This window comes from Eublepharis macularius, chromosome 12 (assembly GCF_028583425.1).
Source record: "Eublepharis macularius isolate TG4126 chromosome 12, MPM_Emac_v1.0, whole genome shotgun sequence".
NCBI lineage: Eukaryota > Metazoa > Chordata > Lepidosauria > Squamata > Eublepharidae > Eublepharis > Eublepharis macularius.
Genome location: NC_072801.1, coordinates 78039216 through 78062709, shown reverse-complemented (window position 1 = coordinate 78062709; position 23494 = coordinate 78039216). Strand labels below are relative to the sequence as shown.

The following is a 23494-nucleotide window of genomic DNA, read 5'->3' as shown; positions in this document are numbered from 1 at the left end:
GGCACCATGTTTCCTGTTGCTTTTTGAGGTCTGAATACATTCCAAGCGTTTGGTTCCGGTTTTGCCTGCCTCTGTAGTGCACGGCCTACTTTGCTTAACAAGTCACCTGTTCTAGGGTTAGGAAATTCCTTGAGATTTAGGAGTGGAGCCTGGAGAGTATGAGGTTCAGGGAGGGGAATAGGGTCACAGAGTCCACCCTCCAGAGCAACCATTTTCTCCAAGGGAACTGATCTCTGTAGTCTGGAGATCAGTTGTAATTCTGGGAGATCTCCAGGCCTCAGATGGAGATTGACAAACCTAATCTGTTCAGCTGCTGCTTTTGAAAATGCTTCCCTTTGGTTATGCTGGCTTGTCCATGGTATTGAACACCATTATGAAAAAGTGTGTTCTTCTACATCGCTTTCTTTCAGGCTGCATGGGTTCAGTCCTTAGGAGCACCTATGTTTCTGGCCAGTTACCTGTTTGGCATGCTAAGCAGCTATACTCGTTAACAATGAACTAGGCCTGTGTAGGTGAATCAGAGATATAAATCCTTTTACTTAAAAAGGAGGGTAAACAATGCAACATTAACCACCCATATGCTCTTAAAACTAAACTGCTTTTTGGCAATTTCATCTTGGATATATCCTTGAATGGCCCATATAATTATGTCCATAGCTCTAAGAAAGGGCTTGAAAAATGAGGGCTGATTCCAGACGGCCCTCCCCATCCTGAAACGTCATGCGTCGTCGCGTGAAAAAACGCGAAATATTGTGTTTTCTCACACAAGTTTTACACGACATCACGCAAAACTCACGCGAGAAAACGCGGTATTTCGCATTTTACGCGCGACAATGCGCTACGTTTCGGGACAGGGAGGGCCGTCTGGAATCGGCCCTGGTGAGAATCCTGCCACGACTCCCACCGGATGAAATTGCTCCCTGCCTGCTCTTCTGAAATCTGGGATGGTGGCTTTAAGGTGAATTGTGTGAGCCAGCATGTGCGGGACTGTGGTTTAATAGGAGGCAGAGACCAGAGATCACACACTTTTGCTCCTCTCCAACCCAATGAGCCATGAAAAGTGGAGATCAGCCTTACTGCATATACAATGCTGACAGTTCCAAACTTTCAAGAGCGAGATCTCCCTCCCGAGGCGGAAACAAAAGAGGACAGGGCAGGCAACTATGTATACAGCGTAAAATTTTTTGTCAGTGAAGGCATTGTCTCGTGAGCAGCTTTAATACTTCACAGTCAAGTTGTCTCACAGGACCTAAATGGAGATACTGTTCTCGATCTCAGGAGGGTTCATGTAGTTGTATGGGAGGGGCAGAGATTTGTTCCTTTTGTTGATCTCCTCAGAAATCTCAGCCAGGCAAACCTGAAATGCCTTGATGAACTGCTTTGGCTCGTCCTCAGTAAAATGCTCGTCCGGATAGTATCCCAGCGGCCTCTGAAAGAGATTTGGGGGAAATCACAGCGAAGATGACATCTGAAATTTGCACTTTGATCCTGCATTTAAATTTCACTTAATTTCTCACATTCTAAATCCAAAATCTAAAACTTCAAGGCAAGCTTTGATTTGGGGCAATAATGCATGTTATGTGAGTGGCAGAATCCAAACCTTGCCCCGGAAATCAATTACCATCTCAATTTTTTTCCAAATCTTTAGTCCAACCTTTCCTTCAAGGAGTTCAGGGTGGAATGAACAGTTGTGATGGCTCTCTCCTTTCATCTTCACAACACCCATGGCCGTTTCCACACTACTCACCTTCATCTGGAATGAGGCACAATGTCGTAAACAAAACACAGAATATAGCGTCTTCTTGTGCGAGTTTTGCGTGACATTGCGCAAAACTTGCGTGAGAAGGCACTATCTTCCATGTTTTTTTTGCGACATTGCGCCCCATTCTGGATGATGAGTAGTGTGGAAACGGCCCATGCCAAGTAGGCTTGGTTGAGAAGGAGAAAGCATGACTGCCCTAAGGTCACCTGGTGATAGACTTCCCAGTTGCCTGCTGGTGGTGAGTAATCTCTCGGAGGTTTGCTGCGTTGCCCGCCAATTGCTGGCAAATGGTAGGAGTTGCAAGCCCCCAGCAACCCGGCAGATGGCAAACCCCCTGGCCACCTGGGAAAGTGTGCACTGGGCACGCTCCCAGCGGGATGCAACAACATCACTTCCAGATGGGCCAGCATTAGCCCTGCATGAAGTGGTGGAGCATGCCTGCAACCAGCTTGATGATGTCACTTCCCCAAAGTGACGTCATCACACAAGTGCCAGGAATGAAAACGAACAAGGTAAATTCCAGGTTCCCCCCCGCCCCCCGCCCCTCGCCAGGAGGGTATTGGGATCTGGCAACCCTCCCCAGTGAGGTTCGTGGCAGAGTGAGAATTCTGAACCCAGATCTCCCTGGCCCAAGTCCAACACTCCCATCAACCAGCTATCAAAAACTAACTTCGAAAAAACTGTGAAATTCCTATAGACAGGGCTTTTTTTCAGCTGGAACACAGTGGAATGGAGTTCCGGAACCTCTTGAAAATGGTCACATGGCTGGTGGCTCCGCCCCCTGATCTCCAGACAGAGGGGAGTTTAGATTGCCCTCTGCGCCGCTTGGCAGTGCGGAGGGCAATCTTAACTCCCCTCTGCCTGGAGTTCAGGGGGCGGGGCCACCAGCCATGTGACCATTTTCTCCGAGGGCAACCCACTGAGTTCCACCACCTCTTTCCCCAGAAAAAAAGCCCTGCGTGTAGAAAAGGATAAAACAAAGATTTGTTTTCAAATGTTGTTTTGAAAAGTAAAACTCATAGTTTTAAACAGCGAATGGAGGTCTGGCTGCTCTTGAATTCTTTTTTTCTTTTGCCTCCAAACTGAAGCCCACCTCCCGCCAGCCCCACAAGCACTCACCCTGTCCCCTGCCTCGTTGCTCAGCAACCACAGAGAACTCAAGGCGATGCAGGTGGTGTTGATTGGAGGGATGGTCTCCAAGACGTCCTCCAAGGTCACCATCCCCTTGACCTTGGGCGGGGGCCTTCTCATGGAGGGGGGGATGTTGGGGATCCATGCGCCAAAGTCGTACTACGGCCAAAGGAAGCACGAGGTCAAACCATTCCTTCAGCTTAAGAACACCTCCTGTCTCAGTCACCATGCTCGGGCAAGACAAGGTGGCCACTTTTGGCTGTCATTAAGGGAGGCAATTAATCTGACCTGTCATGACCCATCATCTACAACATCTACTAGGAAATTATCTTGCAGCAGTCTCACTGAAACTAACAGGAGCTGTAGCCCTTCTGGAAGGTGGAGAGGGATACCAATTTGGATTTTCAGCTGCAGGGGAAGCCTCCATTTTGGACTTCAAAACTCAGCTGCAATGGGATGATCTTCGGGATTTTCTGCCTCGAGCACCAAAATAACTTGGACCAGCTAGGGCTGCCAGGTTCTCCGGTGGGGGCACGGGATCCCCCTCCCCCACCCTCCACCCCCTGCCACTACTCACCTGGCCTCCTAGGCACACTCCCGGTGTGGTGCAACGATATCGCTTCCAGAAGTGACATCTCGCAGACCCCGAGAGTGCTCCTGCACTTCGCACCGGGCTGATTTGGGCCCCAAACGGGTGTGAAGTGTGAATGCAAATCAGCCCAGTGCGAAGTGCAGGAGTGCTCCCAAGGCCTGCACAATGACCCCACTCCCAGAAGTAACATCATCGAGCTGGGAGCTCGCGTGAGAGAAAAGATCGAAAAGGTGAGTGTTGTTTTAATAACATATTCAGTTTATATATCGCCCTTCAGGACAACTTAACACCCACTCAAAGCGGTTTACAAAGTATGTTAAAGTATGTTTTCTCCTTCCTCCTGCCAGGAGAATAAGGGAACCTGGCAACCTTAGGACCAGCCCAGCCACCCCGATTACATGTCTCCTGTGCAATGTTTGTGTAACCCCCATGAGCTAGTTGGTTTAGCCCAGTAAGGCAGAGTCAGTGTCTGGAGCCAAGCAATTGAGGAGAAGGCTGGTTACAGGGGAACTTAATAAGATTTTATGAGAGTCAAACTATTTATTTAATTACATTTTATTTAATGTAATGAGATGTCAGACACATGTTCTTCACGTGTCAGGTCCTGCAAAGTTTCCTGGGTAGTATAGTCTTACAAAGAATAGCTGCTCAATGTGATTCTCCACTGGAGGAAGAGTGATGGGAGGGATTCTCTCTCTCTCTCGTGCAAAAATCCTTGGCTTGGGTTTTCCTCTGGGAGCTCGGGGGCAGGGGGGTGGATGTAACAGGAGGCAGGAAATCCAGGGTGGCTTTTTGCAAGAGAGAGAGAGAGAGAGAGAGAGAGAGAGAGAGAGAGAGAGAGAGAGAGAGAGAATCCCCCCACCGCTCTTCTCCCCAGTGAAGAATTGCATTGCGGATTCTCTCCCATCGCATCGAGCAGCTATTCTGTGTAAGACTACACTACCCAGGGAATCTTGCCTGGGTATTTCATACAGTTTCCCTTTCAGTTCTTATTGAATAAGGTAACTGGAAAGACATTGTATGTGAAAAATAATAAGTAAAAAAAGGGAGGGAGTTAAATTTAGTTTGGTACTATTACTGGAATCATGTCATTATTGCAGGGCTGTCATTCCTAAGCTGAAGACAGAAGCCTGGGTTCCAGTTAGTTTCTGTTATCAAGAGGACAGCAGCAAACCACTCTAGCACTTGGTAGACCCAAAAATTGGACTTTGTTCACCCTGAAGTGGTCCCAAGAGACAACCAGTTATGTGGCTTAGCTCAAAGACATTATTGGCGGTCTGTTCTTTGTTGTACCAATATGTTTGGTTGTAAAAATCTAGTTGTATTGGTCTCGCTATTGAGAAGTTTTGATTTAAAATAATTTCTTAATTTACTTGGGTCTTGCAAGATGGGTTTCTAATTTAGCAACATAGAACCCATATAACAAGAGGGGATATCTGCAGCCAGCCATGAGGGGAAAATGACCAGAGGGGGTCAGGAAAACAGACAGCTTCAACAGGCTCTCTGTTCCATACCCATCAAAGAGTCACCTGCTGGAGGCACAAGCTGGAGAGAGGTCTTCTTCTCTTAATCTTACCTGTCCGCTGTTGACAGCGGCATGTTGTGCTGAGCAGGTGAATATCACCATTGTCAGGAACTTTGTGAGTTCCGCCATGGTCTTCAGCGAGGAGGGAGCACCGGAGGTTTTTCTGTTCTTGAAGGATTCTTTAAAGATCTCCAGAACCCAGGCCTGGAGCTCCGGATCACTCTCAACACGCTCATCATTCTTGTAATAGAACTGGACGATGTTCGAGACGTAGCTGGAAGGCAAGAAGCCTGGATCTTATGAGGAGGACCAAAGGCCCATCTAGGCCAGTATACTGTTCCACACAGTAGTCAACCAGATGTCCCGTGGTGGGGGCACAGCAGAGCCAGAGAAGCCGACGTCTCCCCCTGTTGTTGCCTGCCAGCAACTAATTTTCAGAGTATACTACTCCTGAACATGGAGGTTCCATTTCATCATCAATGAATTAGGGATCCCATTCCCCTGGTGGGGGGGAGGGATCCTCTGCTCCCACCTTTTGCCCCCCCCCACCGCTTACCTGGCCAGCAAGGGGGGAAAGGCGGGGAATGGGCCTCCCAGGCATGCTCCTGGGGCTGGCACAACGTCGCTGACATCATCGCGCTTCCCTGAGAGCGGTCCTGCACGCAGGCCCCGCCTTGCACAATGATAATCACTTCCGGGAAGTGATGTCATCACGCTGACACAGGAGCATGCCAGGAGCAACGACAAGGTAAGTCCCGGGTCCCTGGCAACCCTGCTACTGATGCCCCTCTCCTCCACAAATATGTCTATCCTTTCTTAAAGCCATCTAAGCAAGTGCCCATTAATATATGCTGTGGCAGCGTGTTCCACATCTTCTCTAGACTGATACACTGTACGGGTTACAAGGTTTGGACTTTCTGTTGCTGAAAACGGCTGAGGCCCAGTCAGGAATGATTCCCAAAGAGAGTTCAGCTGAAAACAAAAGGTACTGATCCAGTTTCACTCGCTTTGGCATCCCATCAACTGGCCGCTCCAGAAAGTTCAGCTCAGCTTCCATTATTATCCAGCACCATCCAATCGTTGGCCTTTCCCACCTCCACCATGAAAGAATGCTGGTTAAATTGTCTTTCCTTTTCCTGCTCGTTCGATAGCAAAAGGAACTGCAGCCTGCCCCCACCCCCAAGCCATTGGCTGTGGCAGTGCAGAATCTCAAGCAAAAATGCCAGTGGCGTCTCCTTCTATCTCCAGGTGAGATGGCAGGAACTCCCTGATCTTGATCTCTCATAATTGCTTTTTTAAAAAGATGCTAATTGCAAGTCTGTGCATGTGCATGTGTGTGGTTGGGAGGAATTATATCAGGGCTGTGGTGCTGGGAGTTCATCCTTCCCCACACAGAGTTTTCCTGGTCTATCTCCCCTGAAGTTTCTATTTACTGTATGGAAAAAACAGAAAGAGATCTGCATGCTACTTGTGTGCAGGGAAGCAGTATATGATTTGAACCAGGAAAACAGCACAAGGTAGAAATGGTTACACCGCCTCCCCATGCCATACCCCCCCCCCATTTTAATTAGCTCCCTTCTGAACACATGGCTGCAACTAGCATCTTTTTCAAAAAAGGAAGATCTGATAATGGATCTCAGACCACCTTGCCTACTTCGGTCCTGACTGTGCCAGTGTTCTGTATCACACAGGCACACTTTTCAGGGAGCTGGGACTGGTGCACACTCATTGGCCACTGCCAGGTGTGGAGAATGGCTCCCGGTTCCCCCTCCATTCCTCCTTTCCTGTGTCTTTCTACAGGCTCCCAAAACATTCACCCATCTCCACATTGTCTCCAACCCTTGGTTTTGTCCCAGTTTTCCCAGCCTGGTGCCTGTCCCCTTCCCACTCCCCCTACCCAAAGCCTGTCCGACTCCTGACCTCTTGATTGCAGCCCAGATCTTCAGCCCATCGTCCCGGTAGTAGTAGTTAGAGACCGAGGCGACTCCACGGGCCTCGATGTCGTCTGGGAGGCAGAGGGAGGCGTAGGTCATCTCCTGTGTGCCTTTTCCTACAATTGGCACAATTCCTTTGTAGCCTGCAGAAGTGGCCTGGGAAGATGGTTAAGGGAGAGCTCAGGTGCCATATGTGCTTACGTGGCATGAGTGCACGTGTGCATGTTTCTGTGGGGAGGAGACATCGTAGTTCTCAAGATTCTTCCACTGTATCAACACAAGGAAGGAGAAGTTAAGAAATCTGTGGTTAAACTGGCCAAAGTGACCACGGGGTTCTCTTGCCTTGCATGTCTGAAATTAGGAATGGCTTACACAAAGTCATGACTGATATCACCTATAATAATTAACAATTAATTGCATGCTGATAGACTTAATACAAGCAGTGAATTCTTATAAAATAGTAGAGTCCAGTCGCACCTTTAAGACTAACCAACTTTACTGTAGCATAAGCTCTCTTCATCAGATGCAACAGCCAACCACAAACATGCTCGTGAACAGGGTCATGTTCATGGTTGTTCATGATTCCCTGTTCATGGATGGCAACGAACAACGAACATCGTGTTTGTTTGTTTTTCCTGTTCGTGCCCACCTCTAATTTGTGGTAGGGCATGAGCTCTCGTGAGTCGCAGCTCACTCCTTCAGATAAATGTTGTTAGTCTTATAGGTGCTGCCTACTGGACTCTTGCTCTTTTCTACTGCAACAGACAGACTAATACGGCCACCCATGTTGATCTTTGGCCTTAGAGTCCAAGATGGTGGCTTGGGGTGTGTTTGGAAGGGAACGGCCTGGGCAGAGAAGCCAAAAGGGCAACAGGATGTCTCTCTCACCTGATCCATCATACCTCCTTTCATTATCAGCCTGACCCTGGCAAACGCGTTGATCTGGAGGGTGTATCGTAAGTGAGGAAGCAGGAGCTGCCAGGAAGGAAGGAAAGGTGTAGGACCCCTGGTTTGGACAAATCGTGTCTTTTTCTTTAGACTTTTCTCTCATATACAACTTCAAGCATATTTAGTTGATTGATTAGTTGACTCATCATCTCTGGGCCCAACTAGGTGAGATAGGCATCTCCCCTGGGGATGCACCGCCATTTTAAACAGTGAGTTCCCAACCAGGAACTTCTTTAAATGGTGCTCTGGGGGCCACCATGGCACACGGGAAGTATTGTTGTTCCTCCCTGAAACAGTACTAGGGTTTGCATGTGTGTGGGGGGGGGGAGGGGGAGGATGCCCTCCTGTCACCATTTCAGGGAGGAAAAATGGCTTGCTGGGGTGGGGGGGCAGAAGGCTAGATTCCCTCTTCCCCCAGTGCTATGGTAGTCTCAATCAAAACTGAGCCCTTGAAGCACAGTTTAAAGGCGTTCTCAGCTGAGAAATCACTTTTTAAAATGGTGGCGTGTGTCTAGGAGAATCTGGGGGTGCCCATCTCATCTAGTTGACCCTGAGATTTCTTTCAACAAGTGGCAGCCCTCACCACAAGGCATGGCTCTTGGTAGAGTAGATGCATCCTGAGTGAAGCAGGCCTGGCTTGTGGCACGCTTTTCTGCCACCCCAGAGATCCTTGGACAGGACAGATATGGCAACTTTTAAAAACTAAGCTGTCTTTGATTCTCAAACAGCTGGCACCATGATGTGTTCTGCCAGTACAGCATGCAACACTTCCTACACACACAGCTGTCACTGCCCAAGATGGAGCAGTCCACAGGCGCACTTGTGTTTGACCTCTGAAGAAAATGAAGACCAGACCTTCCTTTACCCCTTCAGGGACCTCTCTGGTCCCAAGTGGCTTCAGATTGGCTGGGAAACCCAAATGCGATCCCTTCTGGTCCTTTTCGGCCCCGTGTTCTCCCGTTCAGCCTCCCTGGTACCTTACCTTGAAGACTGGGTGGCACATGGGCAGCTGCCTCAACGTGGCCACAGCAAAGACCTCTGCGATGAGGTGCGTCCGGAGGAGGTGGGAGATGTTCTGGTGGACGTGGAAGTCAGCATTACGCACCCACATCTTAGCCAGGGTCCAATCCCACTCCGGGTCAGTGGGAAGGAAGATGGGACTGTCAGGACCTGGAGTTTGGCTGAGCTGTGGAGAGGAATGAGAGAGGCATGTGAGAAAGCAAGAAGGGGAGTTGAAAAATGCTCTGTGGGCACTGGGCGAGCAAGAGGACAACTGCATGGATTTATAAATCTCTGGATTTATAGCCTGAAGACTAGTTTTGATGGAGCGATAATGGGCCAAGCCTCCCCTGCACTGGTAATCTCTTAGCAACCTAAGTGGTGTCCTTCACAACCGCCTGTCCTTTCCTTCTTGGGAAGATTATTTACTTATTTGCTTCTTTCTCCCCCCAACTGGGGCCCAACGTGGCTTATACTGCTCTCCTGAGGAGATGTGTGGAGGTTACTGAACAATAATTTTGTGTGTAGCCAACGTAGCTCTTCCTTCTCCTTCTCACAATCATGATGAAAACCTTGTTCTCTACCCTCCTTCTGTTGGTGTGCATACACACACACACACATACCCTCCCCTCTCTTTCTGCACAGCAGGAAGGGGAAACACAAAGCCTTATGCTGCTGGGATGGCAAATGAGAGAGTCATGGCAGCTGCTTGCAGAGAATAATGTAGTTTAGTAGTTAGAATGTTGGACTAGGACTGTGTGATTAAGCAATGTTGGGCCAGACTTTCTCTCTCAGTCTAACCTCCCTCACAGGGTTGTTGTGTGGAAAAAGCAAAAGGAAGGGAGAGCAACCCTGAAGCCCTTGGAGGAAGGGTGGGATGGCAATGCAAGAGGTCACTGCTGCCCCTGACATAGCCATACGAGAAGGAAGGTAATTTGTGCAGGGAGTGGCTTGTATATCTTACCGCGTGGGACAGCAGAGTTAGAAGCCTTCTGCTGATAGAACAGCCACATCCGTTGAAGAAAGGCCACTAAATTTCAGAACTTGGGGAGGGGGGGATCCCGAGTAGTATTATCAGATGGTGTGGATCTTTGCCATTCCCCGCCCCCGCCCCCACCAAAGCAGTCCTTTTCAACCTCAGAAAATAGTTTTTGGCAGAAGCAGATTTCCATCAGTGCAGCTGCAAGATTTCAGATGCTGATTATCGCGCATGTCTTTTAAGCTGCAGGCTATTTCCTTTCAACCAGGCTGTTAACTACGTTTAAAAAAATTTTTTAGCTGCTCTATGGTCTAGTCCGGAGACTGTCGTATGAATATTTTTTTAGGCTGCTCAATTGTTTTTATGCTGTTTTTCTGCCCTTTTAAAAATATTGATCACCTGCACTGTTGATTTTACAGTTTTATGGTATTGTTGTTACTTGAGAAGCAATTCAAGCAGGTTTCTGGAGAGTCAGCATATTAAGACCATGGATACGAACAAGATTAATTAGCCGAACCTGAATGCCCCTTCCAGCCTGACTCCTGGTTACCTGGATTGCAATTGGCATGAGGTCCACGGAAGGCGTCTGGTAGAGCAGGCAGAGCGGGACAGCCATGTACTGCTGTTGGCCTTCTATTGTGTTGGTCGGGATGCCCTGAAGGATCTTGTAATCCACAAGGAAGATGTTTCCCTTCTTGAGGAGGCAAAGTGCAGAGGATGAGGTGATGGTGCCGGGGCAGCAATGGGTGAAAAGAAGTCAATCTCCATCACTGAGATGCCACTCCCCCCGCCCCGCTCTGATCAAGGAAACATCGGCCATTTCAAGTTGGCTTACTGGCCCCCGGAACGTCGCGCCACGTTGCGGGGAAAACGCAAAATATCGCGTTTTCTCGCGCGAGTTTTGCGTGACATCGCATGACGTTGCGCAAAACTTGGGCGAGAAAACGCGATATTTCGTGTTTTCCCTGCAATGTGGTGCAACGTTCCGGGGGCCAGTAAGCCGTCTAGAAACGGCCCTCCTTTGGCTACAGACATGCAGTTCCCTCCCTCTGAGGTGGGACAGGCTTGCTGCCCCCTGTTTTACTGTAAACAGAGCTTTTTTTCAGCTGGAACGCGGGGGAACGGAGTTCCGGAACCTCTTGAAAATGGTCACGTGGCTGGTGGCCCCGCCCCCTGATCTCCAGGCAGAGGGGAGTTGAGATTGCCCTCCACACCACTGGTGCGGAGGGCGATCCAAACTCCCCTCTGTCTGGAGATCAGGGGGCGGGGCCACCGGCCATGTGACCATTTTCTCCAGAGGGCAACCCACTGAGTTGCACCACCTCTTTTCTCAGAAAAAAAGCCCTGACTGTAAATATGTTACTTGATGGAGAGATACAGCAGGGTCTGATTTCAGAAAGATCAAGATAGGTAGCCGTGTTTGTCTGTAGCAGTAGAAAAGAGCAAGAGTCCAGTAGCCTCTATAAGACTAACAAAATTTGTGGAAGGGTATAAGCTTTTGTGAGTCACAGCTCACTTCTTCAGATACTTCTTCACTCTGAAGAAGTGAGCGGTGACTCACAAAAGCTTATACCCTACCACAAATTATGTTAGTCTCAAAGGTGCTACTGGACTCTTGCTATTTTCTACTGATTTCAGAAAGGCAGTAATGAAGGAGGGGTTACCTGCAGCTCCTGCTGAAGGGACGAGCCTTCTGCCAGGGACGTGGCCACCATCTCTTGGGTGACCGGAAAGTTGGCTGGGATCTCAGTGCATTTCTGGATCACCACAGGGTTTACACCATTCAGATACTGGTAGCCAAAGAATGCGTCGTCCATCCAGTGATCGGCAACATATTCTAGAGGCAGAAATGTTGGGTTTTCAGAAAGGTCCCTTGAACCAATGGCTCTCCAGCAGTCTGGACAAATTTTTGAAACCTCATGGTAGGGGGCTGGAGGAGGGAGTGGGGCTTTTATAGATGGGAGGGGTCCTCAGCACTTGGAGGGGTGAAAGGGAGACCAGTGCATTACAAATGAGAACACCAAAGCCTGGACTCCAGGCAGTCCAGTGTCTTCGGAGCGGAGTTGGTTAAGGAAGAGACCCGAGGTGTTAGGAATAGTGGATTCAATTCAGAGATTGGGGAGGAGAGAGGGGGGACTACTGGTCAACTATCTGGGCCAAGGGCAGTCATGTCTAGCGAGCCAGAACAAAAGCCAGGCTATAGAAGTGAATCTCGGTGCAGCTAATCGGTTAGGTTCATAATGTTGTATCATAACGTTTGTCTTCTCCCCAGCTCTGCACAGGAGAGCTCTAGTGGTTTTCAATAATAACACGAGATGTAAAACTTTCCACTCCTTTCTCCTGCCTTGCCAGGAAAATCTATGCCTGCTGAATTCCTGCCTGCAGTGCCATTTTTAACAGCCGCAGGAGACGGGCCAGGCGTCAAGTCTTCCCGGGGCCAAGTGTTCACAATTAACTCTTCTGATGCACAAGCAAAGAGCGACGCACCTGATATGGGGGTTTTGTTGAACCAAAAAACCCGCCGAATGTCCTCCAGCTTCTTCCAAGACTGCCGGCAGCCCAAGAAGCCCTTCAGCTTCATCTCCACCTTCCTGAGGGGAAACAGGAAATAGGGGGGGGAGAAACGGCGAGGTAGAACTTTGGTCCCTAACCGAAGGGCTTTGGCAAAGGTCAGGGTGGGGAATGGGGGAGAAATTTTGGAATAGCTGGAGGGGAGGGGAGTAGTTGCTCACCAGGAATGTGGTTTGTTCAGGCCAGTTTTTCCCTCTGCAGTGCAGAATATCACCCTGAGGGCACTAACTGAGCAGGGAAAGTCCCCTGTCCTTCTGTAGGATGCTTCGACTAAGGTGAGTTTTGTGAGACTTTCTGGAGTCTCTGAGCTGATCTGCACAATGGTAGTGTTTTTGCCTCCTGTATCTCTTGCACCCCCCTGCCCCTCCTGGAAGGGAAAGGAAGGCAGCATTGTATAGCCCGGTCTTGGGCGCTAAGCAGGGATGATACTTGACGGGTAACCAGCAGAGGAAGGCCCTGGCAAACCACCTCTGCTTCTCACTTGCCTTGAAAGCCTCTTGCTGGGGCCGTCATAAGCAGGGCTGCATTATTCATAAGGCTGACTAGGCCAAAGCCTAGGTCAGGGCCATATTATCCATAAGGCTGACTAGGCCGAAGCCTAGGTCAGGGCCGTATTATCCATAAGGCTGACTAGGCCGAAGCCTAGGTCAGGGCCATATTATTCATAAGGCTGACTAGGCCGAAGCCTAGGTCAGGGCCATATTATCCATAAGGCTGACTAGGCCAAAGCCTAGGTCAGGGCCATATTATTCATAAGGCTGACTAGGCCGAAGCCTAGGTCAGGGCCGTATTATTCATAAGGCTGACTAGGCCGAAACCTAGGTCAGGGCCGTATTATTCATAAGGCTGACTAGGCCGAAACCTAGGTCAGGGCCGTATTATTCATAAGGCTGACTAGGCCAAAGCCTAGGTCAGGAACGTATTATTCATAAGGCTGACTAGGCCGAAGCCTAGGTCAGGGCCATATTATCCATAAGGCTGACTAGGCCAAAGCCTAGGTCAGGGCCATATTATTCATAAGGCTGACTAGGCCGAAGCCTAGGTCAGGGCCGTATTATTCATAAGGCTGACTAGGCCGAAACCTAGGTCAGGGCCGTATTATTCATAAGGCTGACTAGGCCGAAGCCTAGGTCAGGAACGTATTATTCATAAGGCTGACTAGGCCAAAGCCTAGGTCAGGGCCGTATTATTCATAAGGCTGACTAGGCCGAAGCCTAGGGGCCCCACAGGGACTAGGGGCCTGTCAATATTTTTTGCTGAGACCCACCTCCACATAGATTACAATTAATTGATTCTCTTATATAACCTCTATTAATAAGATAATTAACTGCTTCCCTATTGAAGTGAAACAAATTGTCTCTTATACTAAAACAATTATCCATACATTATATATTTTTTAATAAATAATAAAAAAATTATTGACTTCAAAATATTACAGCATTGAACAATTATACCCCCAAATTGTGCTTTCCTGAAGAGTTCTACTTGCACAATAAAAATACTTTAAAAATTGGGAATAGAATTCTTCAGGAGACCCTCAAAATGGATACAGGGCTATGTACTGGGGTCTAGTACCTGCTGTATCAGGGTCAGGCTGTCAGCTGTAGTGGGGTGAAAGATCGAAGTGCCGGAGGGGGCCCAAAATACCCAAAAGCCTAGGGGCCTGGCCATGGGTTAATACGGCCCTGGCCATAAGTCGATTGTGACTTGATGGCACATAAACACAGACATGCCCCACCTCAGCCTCACCTGCTTAGCTTGTGAAGGGGGGTGAGAGCAGATGGATGGAGGTCCCCCTGCCAGATCAGCATCCCAGTTAGTTGACAGGTGGAGAGAAGCAGCAACAGAAATCTGCGATGGTCACCACCACCTCTGCCTGCCCAGTTCTGGTTCTGTTACCTGCCCGCCTTCCCTCAGCCCCAAAGCAGATTCTTCAGAACTCACGTGAGCTTCGAACGCAGAAGGAATGTGCTCAGCTTGGTGAAGGAGAATTTCACATTCGTGTCCATCTCCTCGATGTTCTCCACAGCCAGGCACTGCGGCATTCCGGGAGCAAATTCTGCCCAACTGATTTGACAATTAAGAGTTTGACTTTTACACAGACAAACAAACAATTTTAAATCTGTATTCTTACTGCAAGATGTGTGTGTGTGCGTCCGTGCACACATGTGTAAACCTGTGACTCAGCTGTACTCCTCTGGGCTGCAAATGGTTATGGGACTAAATAGTCCTCTTTGAAAAACATGCTGAAAGCTAACACCACAAGGGTTCTAGCCTTCTCATTGACGTGCTACTTTTCTATGAGGAGGAATTTATGTGTGTGTGTGTGTGTGTGTGTGTGTGTGTCTGTCTGTCTGTCTGTCTGTCTGTAGGAGCATTTAGACATGTTAGTCTGTCTGTAGTGGTAGAAAAGAGCAAGAGTCCAGTAGCATGTATAAGACTAACAACATTTGTGGTAGGGTATGAGCTTTTGTGAGCCACAGCTCACTTCTTCAGAAGTGGCTCACAAAAGCTCATACCCTACCACAAATTTTGTTGCTACTGGACTTTTGCTCTTTTCTACTGTAGAAGCATTCACAGTGCAAGCCTGTGCAGAGTTACTCCATAAACCCAGTGAAGTCAAAGGGCTCAGACTGAAGTAACTGTGCATAGGAATTGCATTGTCAGTCTTGGAACTTGCAGACTGGACGTCTGGATTGGTTCAGCCACAGGCTTTTACCACTTTGGGGACAACTAAGTCTTGTTAACAAGTTTCTAAAAGTATTATAAATTTCATAATCTTTAACCTCCTGAAGCTGCCTAATCTTATCACTTCTCACTTTCCGGGATTGCAGAAACATGGCCCTTGCTCTTACACAAGGGTCACTTCCTGCCTTGACCACGGCAAATTCCTCCTCTCTGGTTGCACTCTGCTGCAAACCCATTTCCCTTCCCCATGGATCTGAGGGCCTGCTGAGTCACACATAGGTTTTCTCTTCCTTCCCAGATCTCTTTGTACTCTTCCTCTCTCTGCTTTCTAATCCAGATCATCCCATCCATGACTTTGGCTCTACAATCTTCAGCCATCTGCTATCCCCCAAGTGCCTCCGGCTTTTATTGATTAAATTAAAATATTTATGCCTTGCATTGCCTTTTTATCTCAAGGCAATTTACAAATCAAAATCAAAGACATGCAAAGCACAAGAGAATCATAGTCATCCTATGGGGTCCAAGGGTCTCACTTTTCAAACATTTGATGGAAATGGGATTTTTGCTAGCCATCTGTGGCTGGGAGTCTTTTATGCAAAAAGTGTTTCTCAGAAGAGCAAATATACAGAAGACTCTGCCTTAGGAGACAAGGAAGGGGAGTAGAGCAAGAGAAAGCTTGCCAGCCAATGCTCATAAATGAGTCAAGCACCAGGCCTCACCTATAACAGCCTTGCCGCACCTTCAGCTCCTCTGCCCGATGACGCAGAAGCAACGGGTTTTCTGCATCCTCACAAGCCAGTTTGCCTAGAAAGGAAGAAGCAAGAGTATATATAAGTTTGAAATGCTAATCATATCCTCACCAGATCTGCGAAAAGAAAGGAGATATGCCAGTGGAGTGGAGGAAATAGTTGTCCTGCCTAAGCAGCCACCCTTAAAAAAAGCGTCTCACCTGTGCCTTCCCTCAGCTCCAGGGTTCGGTGCCCCTCGATCCACTGGTAGCAGGGGAAACGGTAAGTCTCTCCTTGTGGGGTTATCAGCTGGACAAAGCTGCAGTACCAACTGTCCTCTGGGAAAAACATGTAGGGCTCCTTGTGGAGACGGATTAGCAGCAGCGTGCCCAGGTCCCGATCACTGGACACCTCGTACTCATCCACCTGCGGAGAGGAAAGAGCCCCTCACTGCAGCTCCATGCACGTGGGAAGCGGCACCTGGTCCATTTCCCTCTGGGCATGGGGCAGTGTATCATGCTCAAGCCAAGTAGAAATCTTTCCGTGCTTTGAATGAAAACACATTGTGGCAGTTCACAAGTGATGCTACTTAAATGTCACTGGGCCAAGCTAGAAGTGACGAATGACACTTGCCTGGCAAGTGAACAGACTCACGTGTACTCCTCCCTGTTCACTTGTGCTCCACTTGCACTCCACTCGAGTGCAAGTGAACAGGGAGGAATACACGTGAGTCTGTTCACTTGCCAGGCAAGTGTAATTCGTCACTTCTAGCTTGGCCCACTCTACGCCCATTCGGCTAATGCAAGAGAAGACACCCCCCACACACACACCTGAATTCCCTCTGCATGCTGCCCTATAATGGAACTTCAGTGCAATCAGACATCCTTCTAGCTCGTTTCCCAGCCCCCTTTCCTTCCTTACCCCCACTTATTCTGCTCAATAGTGAAACTGAGAAGGTAAGCAGGTTTAACATGCAGCCGTAGTGAATATGCACAAGGGAAACTGCGGAGGTTTTTCCATCAGAGGGAGAAGTCTAAAAGGTCTAAAACAAGCCTTGCCAAATGGCTATGTGAAAAAAGGTGGCAGGAAAAGGATGAAAGCAGCCCTTCAGACAGAACATGCCTGCCTATGGGTCACACAAAACACACAGGAAGCTGAAAAGTGATTATAAATCCTCCTTGCTTGAAAACCTGGAACAAGCATGACATTGATGAATCTGGTCAAAAATACCCTTATCCTTCCTTCAAAATACCATATGGGGACAAGGCTGGCAGCTGTAGGCGTTGCCCTAAGTGGATCCTTGGTAAAGACCCAAGGGCTGCCAACCTCCAGGTAGTAGCTGGAGATCTCCTGGAATTACAACTGATCTCCAAGCAATGGAGATCAGTTCCCCTGCAGAAAATGGCAACCTTGTAATGTACATTCTCTGTCATTATACCCTCTAAGGTCCCTTCCTTCTCCAAACCCTGCCCTCCCCAGCCTCCACCTCCAAAATCTCCAGGAATTTCCCAACTTGGAGCTGGCAACCCTAGAAGGCCCTCTTCTCGTGCAGCAAGCCCACCTCCCCACCTTCCACCCCAAACTCCACCACTCCTTACCGCTCCTGGGAGGAAATCCTTCCCCACATTATTCAGCGACTGCTTTGGACTTTCGCCCTTGGAGCCCACCAAGGTGATGGAGATCGAGTTGAAGGTTCCTGAGCCCCAGAAGTTCCCGGTGGCCACCTGGACTTTGTAAGAAATCATTGGAGTTCCTTCACTTTTTGATTCAGCCTGCTGAGTCCTCCAAGAGCTCTCCTCCAGATCCTTCGAAGGCTAAAGAGGAGAGAGGAGTGGAATCGCAATCAAGATAAGAACGAGAGTTTTGTCTCCCCCCAGTGAGGCCAGCCCAACTGGATGAGCTTGTCAGGAAAGACGGAGGCAGCAAGAGACCAGCTGTGAACTGCCAAGAATTGTCCTTGTCTCCTAAGTCCGCACTGATCTCAGAGCAAGGGTCAGAAAGCCACACACAAGGCTAATTAGTTTTACGTTTCAAAGCTACCGTGTGGCCGGATATCAGGGCCTGCCGAGGGGAGTTTGGTGCCTGAGCCCCGCGCTGCTCTACCTTCATATTTGGGGAGCAATTCTGCATGAAAGTCACTCACAAATTTTGTAGAAATGAGCGGCAAATGCACAAGCGTTCTAGAACACCCAGTCAACCAGACTAACTTTTCTTTAAAAAAAATATATTAAAAGATTTTTTTAAAACAAATAAAAAATAAAAGGGGACAAAAGGGAGAAAAAAAGAAGAAAAGAATAAAGAGAGAAAAATAATAAATATGAAGGAAACACTTTTGATTTTCTCTACAACAAATATTGGCATAATTATAGAAGTCACATTGTTCTATTGTTATCAGAACTTCCCCCTTTTCTATAATCCTTTTTTCCTCTTACTCTTCGAAACCACAAATCATCAGTTCATTTTTTTTCAGTTTCATGTAAAAAGTCAGTAAGGGGCTTCCAGTAGAAAAGAGCAAGAATTCAGTAGCACCTATAAGACTAAAAAAATTTGGGGTAGGGTATGAGTGAATCACAGCTCACTTCTTCAGATGCCAAAGGGGCTTCCAATTTGCTATAAATGTGGATAATATCTTCATTATCAAAGCAGTAAGTTTAGCCATATTAGCTAACTCTGTCATCTTAACCAGGCTAAGTTTTAAATACTATGTAAAGGTGTGTGCCTCATTTTTCTCAAACTGTAAAAGATTTTTCTATTTAGGAGTGGTGAACATCTGAGGCTGGAGGGGCTAGCAGCAGCCTGGCTTCCAGGTTTGAGTTTCAGCTGCAAATGTCACTCTGGAATTGTAAGAGAGTTACCTTGAGGTCTTCTGGGCAGTGGCAGGATTTTCCCAGAGAAGCAGCTACTGTTCCCTGAGTCCTCGAGAAACTGGCTGGATTCTTGTAGCGTTTTCTGATCATAGCTAGTTTGCCTCCATTTGGATCCCAGTTGCCCAAGCCTCTTCCTTTTCCCCACTTTTCATGATTTGCTGTGGGAAAAAGAACATTAGTTTTTTGAACTTATAACTGGATCAGAGCGCTGTCGTGACTCAAGGAGGGGCTATGGATTTTTGCAGCAAGCTTGGCTTTGCACCAGAGGGTATACTTGGCCAGCAATGGCATCCGGTCCTGGCTTTCTGGACAATACATCCTCTGTAGTCAGCCAGACACTGCAAGGAGCCAGAGTAGGCAATTATCACGAAGTGCCATCTAAGGAATGGTAGTGGATTGGTTTTCCTGAAAGCTCAGAGCCAAGCTGCAAGTGACAAATGACACTTGAACGGCAAGTGAACAGACTCACGTGTATTCCTCCCTGTTCACTTGCCTTTCACTACGTGATCGAGTGGAGTGCAAGTGAAGCGCAAGTGAACAGGGAGGAATGCACATGAGTCTGTTCACTTGCCATTCAAGTGTCATTTGTCACTTGTAGCTTGGCCCCAAGTTGGGAAATCCCTGGAGATTTAGGGGTACAGCATAAGGAGGGTGGAGTTCAGGGGGTACAGCAAACTCAGTGGGGATATGATGCCAGACAGTCCATTTCTTCCAGGGGAACTGATCTTTGCGGTCTGGTAATTAGTTCTAAATCCAGGAGAACTCTATTCCCCCACCGGGAAGTTGGCAACCCTAAATTTTGGAGCTATCTACCACCAAACTGATGTGGGTAGATTTTTTTTTTTAATGTGGATCATCAATGCTGTCTCTAGAGAACTGGGGCCGCTCCTGCACATCCAATAATTCTTAATAGGAGAGCTACACACCAACCAGGAAGCTTTTATTGCATGGATTAAAGAGAGAGTTTACTAAATCTGAGAGCAACACAAGGGTCCATTTGTTTTTTAAAAAATTAGAAGCAGCTAAAGCATTCTGCAGTGGTAAGTTTTTAAGTTCAGCAGAACTTTTCTTTGGGCTGAAGGTTAAAGAAAAGATGGCTGGACCGGTCTGTAGTTTGTCACTGCCTTGCCTGAGTATTCCAGTAGAAAAGAGCAAGAGTCCCATAGCACCTCTAAGCCTAACAAAATTTGTGGTAGAGTTCTCATGAGTTCTTCACATATCTGAACTGGACTGTTGTTCTTTTCTCTTGCTACAGATAGACTAACATGACTACCCATCTTGATCTATCTGAGAGCCAAGCTACAAGTGACGAATGACACTTGCCTGGCAAGTGAACAGACTCAGGTGTATTCCTCCCTGTTCACTTGCCCTGTTCACAGTGGAGCGCAAGTGACTGGCAAGTGAACAGGGAGGAATACACCTGAATCTGTTCACTTGCCAGGCAAGTGTCATTCGTCACTTGTAGCTTGGCTCTGAGTGTTCCAGTTAGTGCTGGAGACAGGATGAGACCCTTTTCAATTACTGCTGGCTTGCAAAGAAGAACTACTGACCCCCCTTCTTTGTCCTGGTGTTCTTGGCTACCAGGGAGATGTATTTTGTACTAGGCACACTCTGCCCTTTCCTTTATCTCCATTGTAAGATTTCTGCAGGCTGCAAACTGGGATTTTCCCATCATCAAAGAACAGGGGCGTGGCACGCCTCCTTTTTCTCATTTCCGTTTTAATCTCACAACAGCTCTTGAAGATAAGTAAAGTAGAGAGAGAATGGTGGTCCCAAGGCCACCCAGAAAGCTTCACGGCTGGATGGGGGTCCCAGATTTCCCTGACCCTACTCTGAAACTATAACAGGCTTTCACGCCGAGAAAATTTTCTTTTTCAACATCCAGCCTAAAGAAGTGTCCCAAGGAACTCTAATGCTTGCCTGTGTTACATTTCCACTCCACCATTCCTAATAAAGGTATTTCTCTCCAGTTGTTTTGTAATTTCTCCACCGATGGCCCAGCAAAGCTGCAATCTCATAGTAGGCTGTGAACGTAGCATGGTGTATCTGCTGTCTGACTGCTACGAAGGGGTCTGTCATTATGGTCTGGCTTCTCATTTGGAGGAGGGTTGTGGCTTCTGACGAAAGAATGCTGATTTTTCCTGGCTCTGGATGTGTCCCAGGCAGGAAGTAGTTATTAGCTCCATCTTGCAACAGCTTCAAGAGGGCCTCTATTGCATCACTCGGGGATTTGGAGTATCTGGTAACGGTGCCCTCCTGGAGCACTAATTTGCCGCACTTAGGTTTCTTTTTTAATTGGCTTGAACTTTATAAAATTATTCCAGTCTTGTGGGTTTTACATGCTTTCCCCCACCTAAAGTGTGCGAAGAAAACACAATGAACATAACCTCAATTTTGATCTCTGAACCCCGACCGCTCAGCTGCTTTCCAGGCGTTTTTCTCATTCATGCACATGACATATTTGGTGCCCGCTTGAAACCCTTTGAGCGTGCATCTGTTATATAAGAAGCAAGGTGATTTGGATTTGCCACTCGTTTCTGAGAGCGTGTGTGTGTGGGGGCAGAAGCAAAAGCAAGGTAGACGACAACCGGCTTTGCCTGAAAACTTAATGAAATTCAACACTGCTAGAAAATGCTTCCCCTGTTCCTTTTGTGCTGGTCACTGTTAAAGGGGGAAATGGTGACAGCAACCACATACCAAAGTTCAGAGCAAGAGTTCAAATTCTGCAGTCAGGATTCCCAGCTTCTAATGCCCTTCAAATAAATAGCATTTCCATTTTATTCGGCTACTACGTCCAGGCAATGATCAACTGAATTTCCAATTGCTGTTAGTAGGTCCTTTATCAATATTTCTTGTAAAAATTGTTTTAACCAAGAGCAAGTTTAACTATTTTTCTTAGCACCCACTTGGAAATAAACTTGCCACCTGGTCAGGGGAAAAATGCTTTGTCCCTTTAATAGAGGTTTCATATGCAGAAATTGACAGTTGAAGCCTTTCTGGCTTGGAGCTAATATCACCTGATAACTGCTAAATAACATCACCTGATAACTGCTGCAGATCAAATTGATATTAAAGGGACAGCTAGAGGGACCAGTTTAAATGTTGCCAACCGTACATGGAAGCCATATGACTGACAGACAAGACAGAAAACCAATAAATAATACTCCTGGAGGAAATGGAGAAGAAAATTGGCATCTACAAGTTCTTCCTTCCCTCCTTTCTTTTTCCCTTGGGCGTGGGATTATCGGGTGCAGTTTACCTGCCGGTGGAGTCTTCATGAAGCAAAGCACTCTGTGGAGGCCCTCCAGACTTCTCCAGTTCTCTTTCCAGCTCCAGAATATCTTTAACCTCATCTTGGCGATCCTTTTTTAATAGTGAGAGAGCTGGACAGGAAGAATAAAAAAGAATAAGAACAGGGAGAATTTGAACAGGATGATTTCTACCCCCCTCCCCCCAACTCACTCTTAACAGTTCCTAGCATGCACAGGAGCAAGCCCCCAACCCCTTTTCTCTTGGTTCATTCCGTGGTTTTCTGTATAACTTGGGGAGGTCCTAAGTTGGAAGAAACGCTTGCCTTCTCTGCTGGAGACCTAGGCCGTTTTCACACGCATCCTGGGGGAGATTGTGCAAACTCACGGCATTAAGCGTCTTTCTAGAACAATCTCTCAGCACGGTCCCCTTTAATGGCCTGAAGATGTCAGAAAAAAGGGCCATTAAACGGGATCGTGCTGGGAAATCGCGCTAGGAAGACACTTTTATGCCATGAGTTTCACGCGATCTTCCAGGCGTGTGGCTGTGTGAAAACGGCCCTAGTTTGGCTGCTTTAGCGATGGGCATGAACTACCCTTTGCCAGTTCTGTGATAAAATTTTGCTGCTGATGTCACCTCGAATCTGAGCCTTTGCAGCCAAATCATTTTCCACCTTCAGCTGCCAAATATCAGTGCGGTCTGTGAATGACTGGAATAGGGGAGAGGTGTGAATGTGTGTCATGTGATGTCAAGTCACCTCCGACCTATGGCGACCCTATGAATGAAAGACTTCCAAAACATCCTATCATTAACAGACATGCTCAGATCTTGCAAACCGGAGGACGTGGCTTCCTTTATTGAGTCCAGCCATCTCGTTTTAGGTCTTCCTCTTTTCCTACTGCCTTCCACTTTTCCTAGCATTATTGACTTTTCCAGAGAATCTTGTCTTCTCATCATGTGACCAAAGTATGTTAGCCTCAGTTTTGTCATTTTAGCTTCTAGGGAGAATTCCGGCTTGGTTTGATCTAGAACCCACTTATTTGTCTTTTGGGCTGTCCATGGTAGGTGGAGGATCTTTAATGAAATCCACCCACTGTATCTCGGCTCCCTCAGTTTTAGCCACTTGCCAAGCTGAGTTTGTTCAAAAAAGTGTATAAATTTCAGACAGAATACATTCTGTTGGAGAAGGGGAGTAGAGAGGCACCTACTTGTAGCAATAAGCCCTCTTATATTAATTTATTTGCATTTTAAAAAATGTTTACGACCCGCCTCTTCCTTTCCTCTTGGTTAAGGCAGCTCTTCTGCAGAGCTTAGGGTTGCCAGCTCCAAGTTGGGAAATTCCTGGAGATCCGGGAAGTGAAACTTGGAGAAACCTGGAGAAAGTGGGGTTTGGGGAGGGAAAGGACCTTGGCATGGCATAATTCCATAAAGTCCATCCCCCAAAGTAGCCATTTTCTCCAGGTGAACTGATCTCTGTGGCCTGGAGAGCAGCTGTAATTCCGGGAGATCTCCAGCCACTAC

At 47.6% G+C, this 23494-nt stretch overlaps 1 protein-coding gene across 1 annotated transcript; it reads right to left on the bottom strand.

Moving 5' to 3' along the window:
• Positions 1–851: 851 nt before the first annotated feature.
• LOC129338609 (polyunsaturated fatty acid lipoxygenase ALOX15B-like) lies at positions 852–22088 on the bottom strand. The gene is made up of 15 exons (XM_054992976.1): positions 21984–22088; positions 18713–18882; positions 17456–17671; positions 16079–16283; positions 15849–15933; positions 14386–14508; positions 12358–12461; positions 11535–11707; positions 10421–10564; positions 8875–9078; positions 7833–7919; positions 6931–7100; positions 5062–5284; positions 2882–3052; positions 852–1429 (listed from the first exon to the last, which is right to left on the bottom strand). Exons 1-15 carry the CDS (start codon positions 22075–22077, stop codon positions 1250–1252), a joined length of 2349 nt encoding a protein of 782 aa, XP_054848951.1. The 5' UTR covers positions 22078–22088; the 3' UTR covers positions 852–1249.
• Between the last annotated feature and the right edge of the window lie 1406 nt (positions 22089–23494).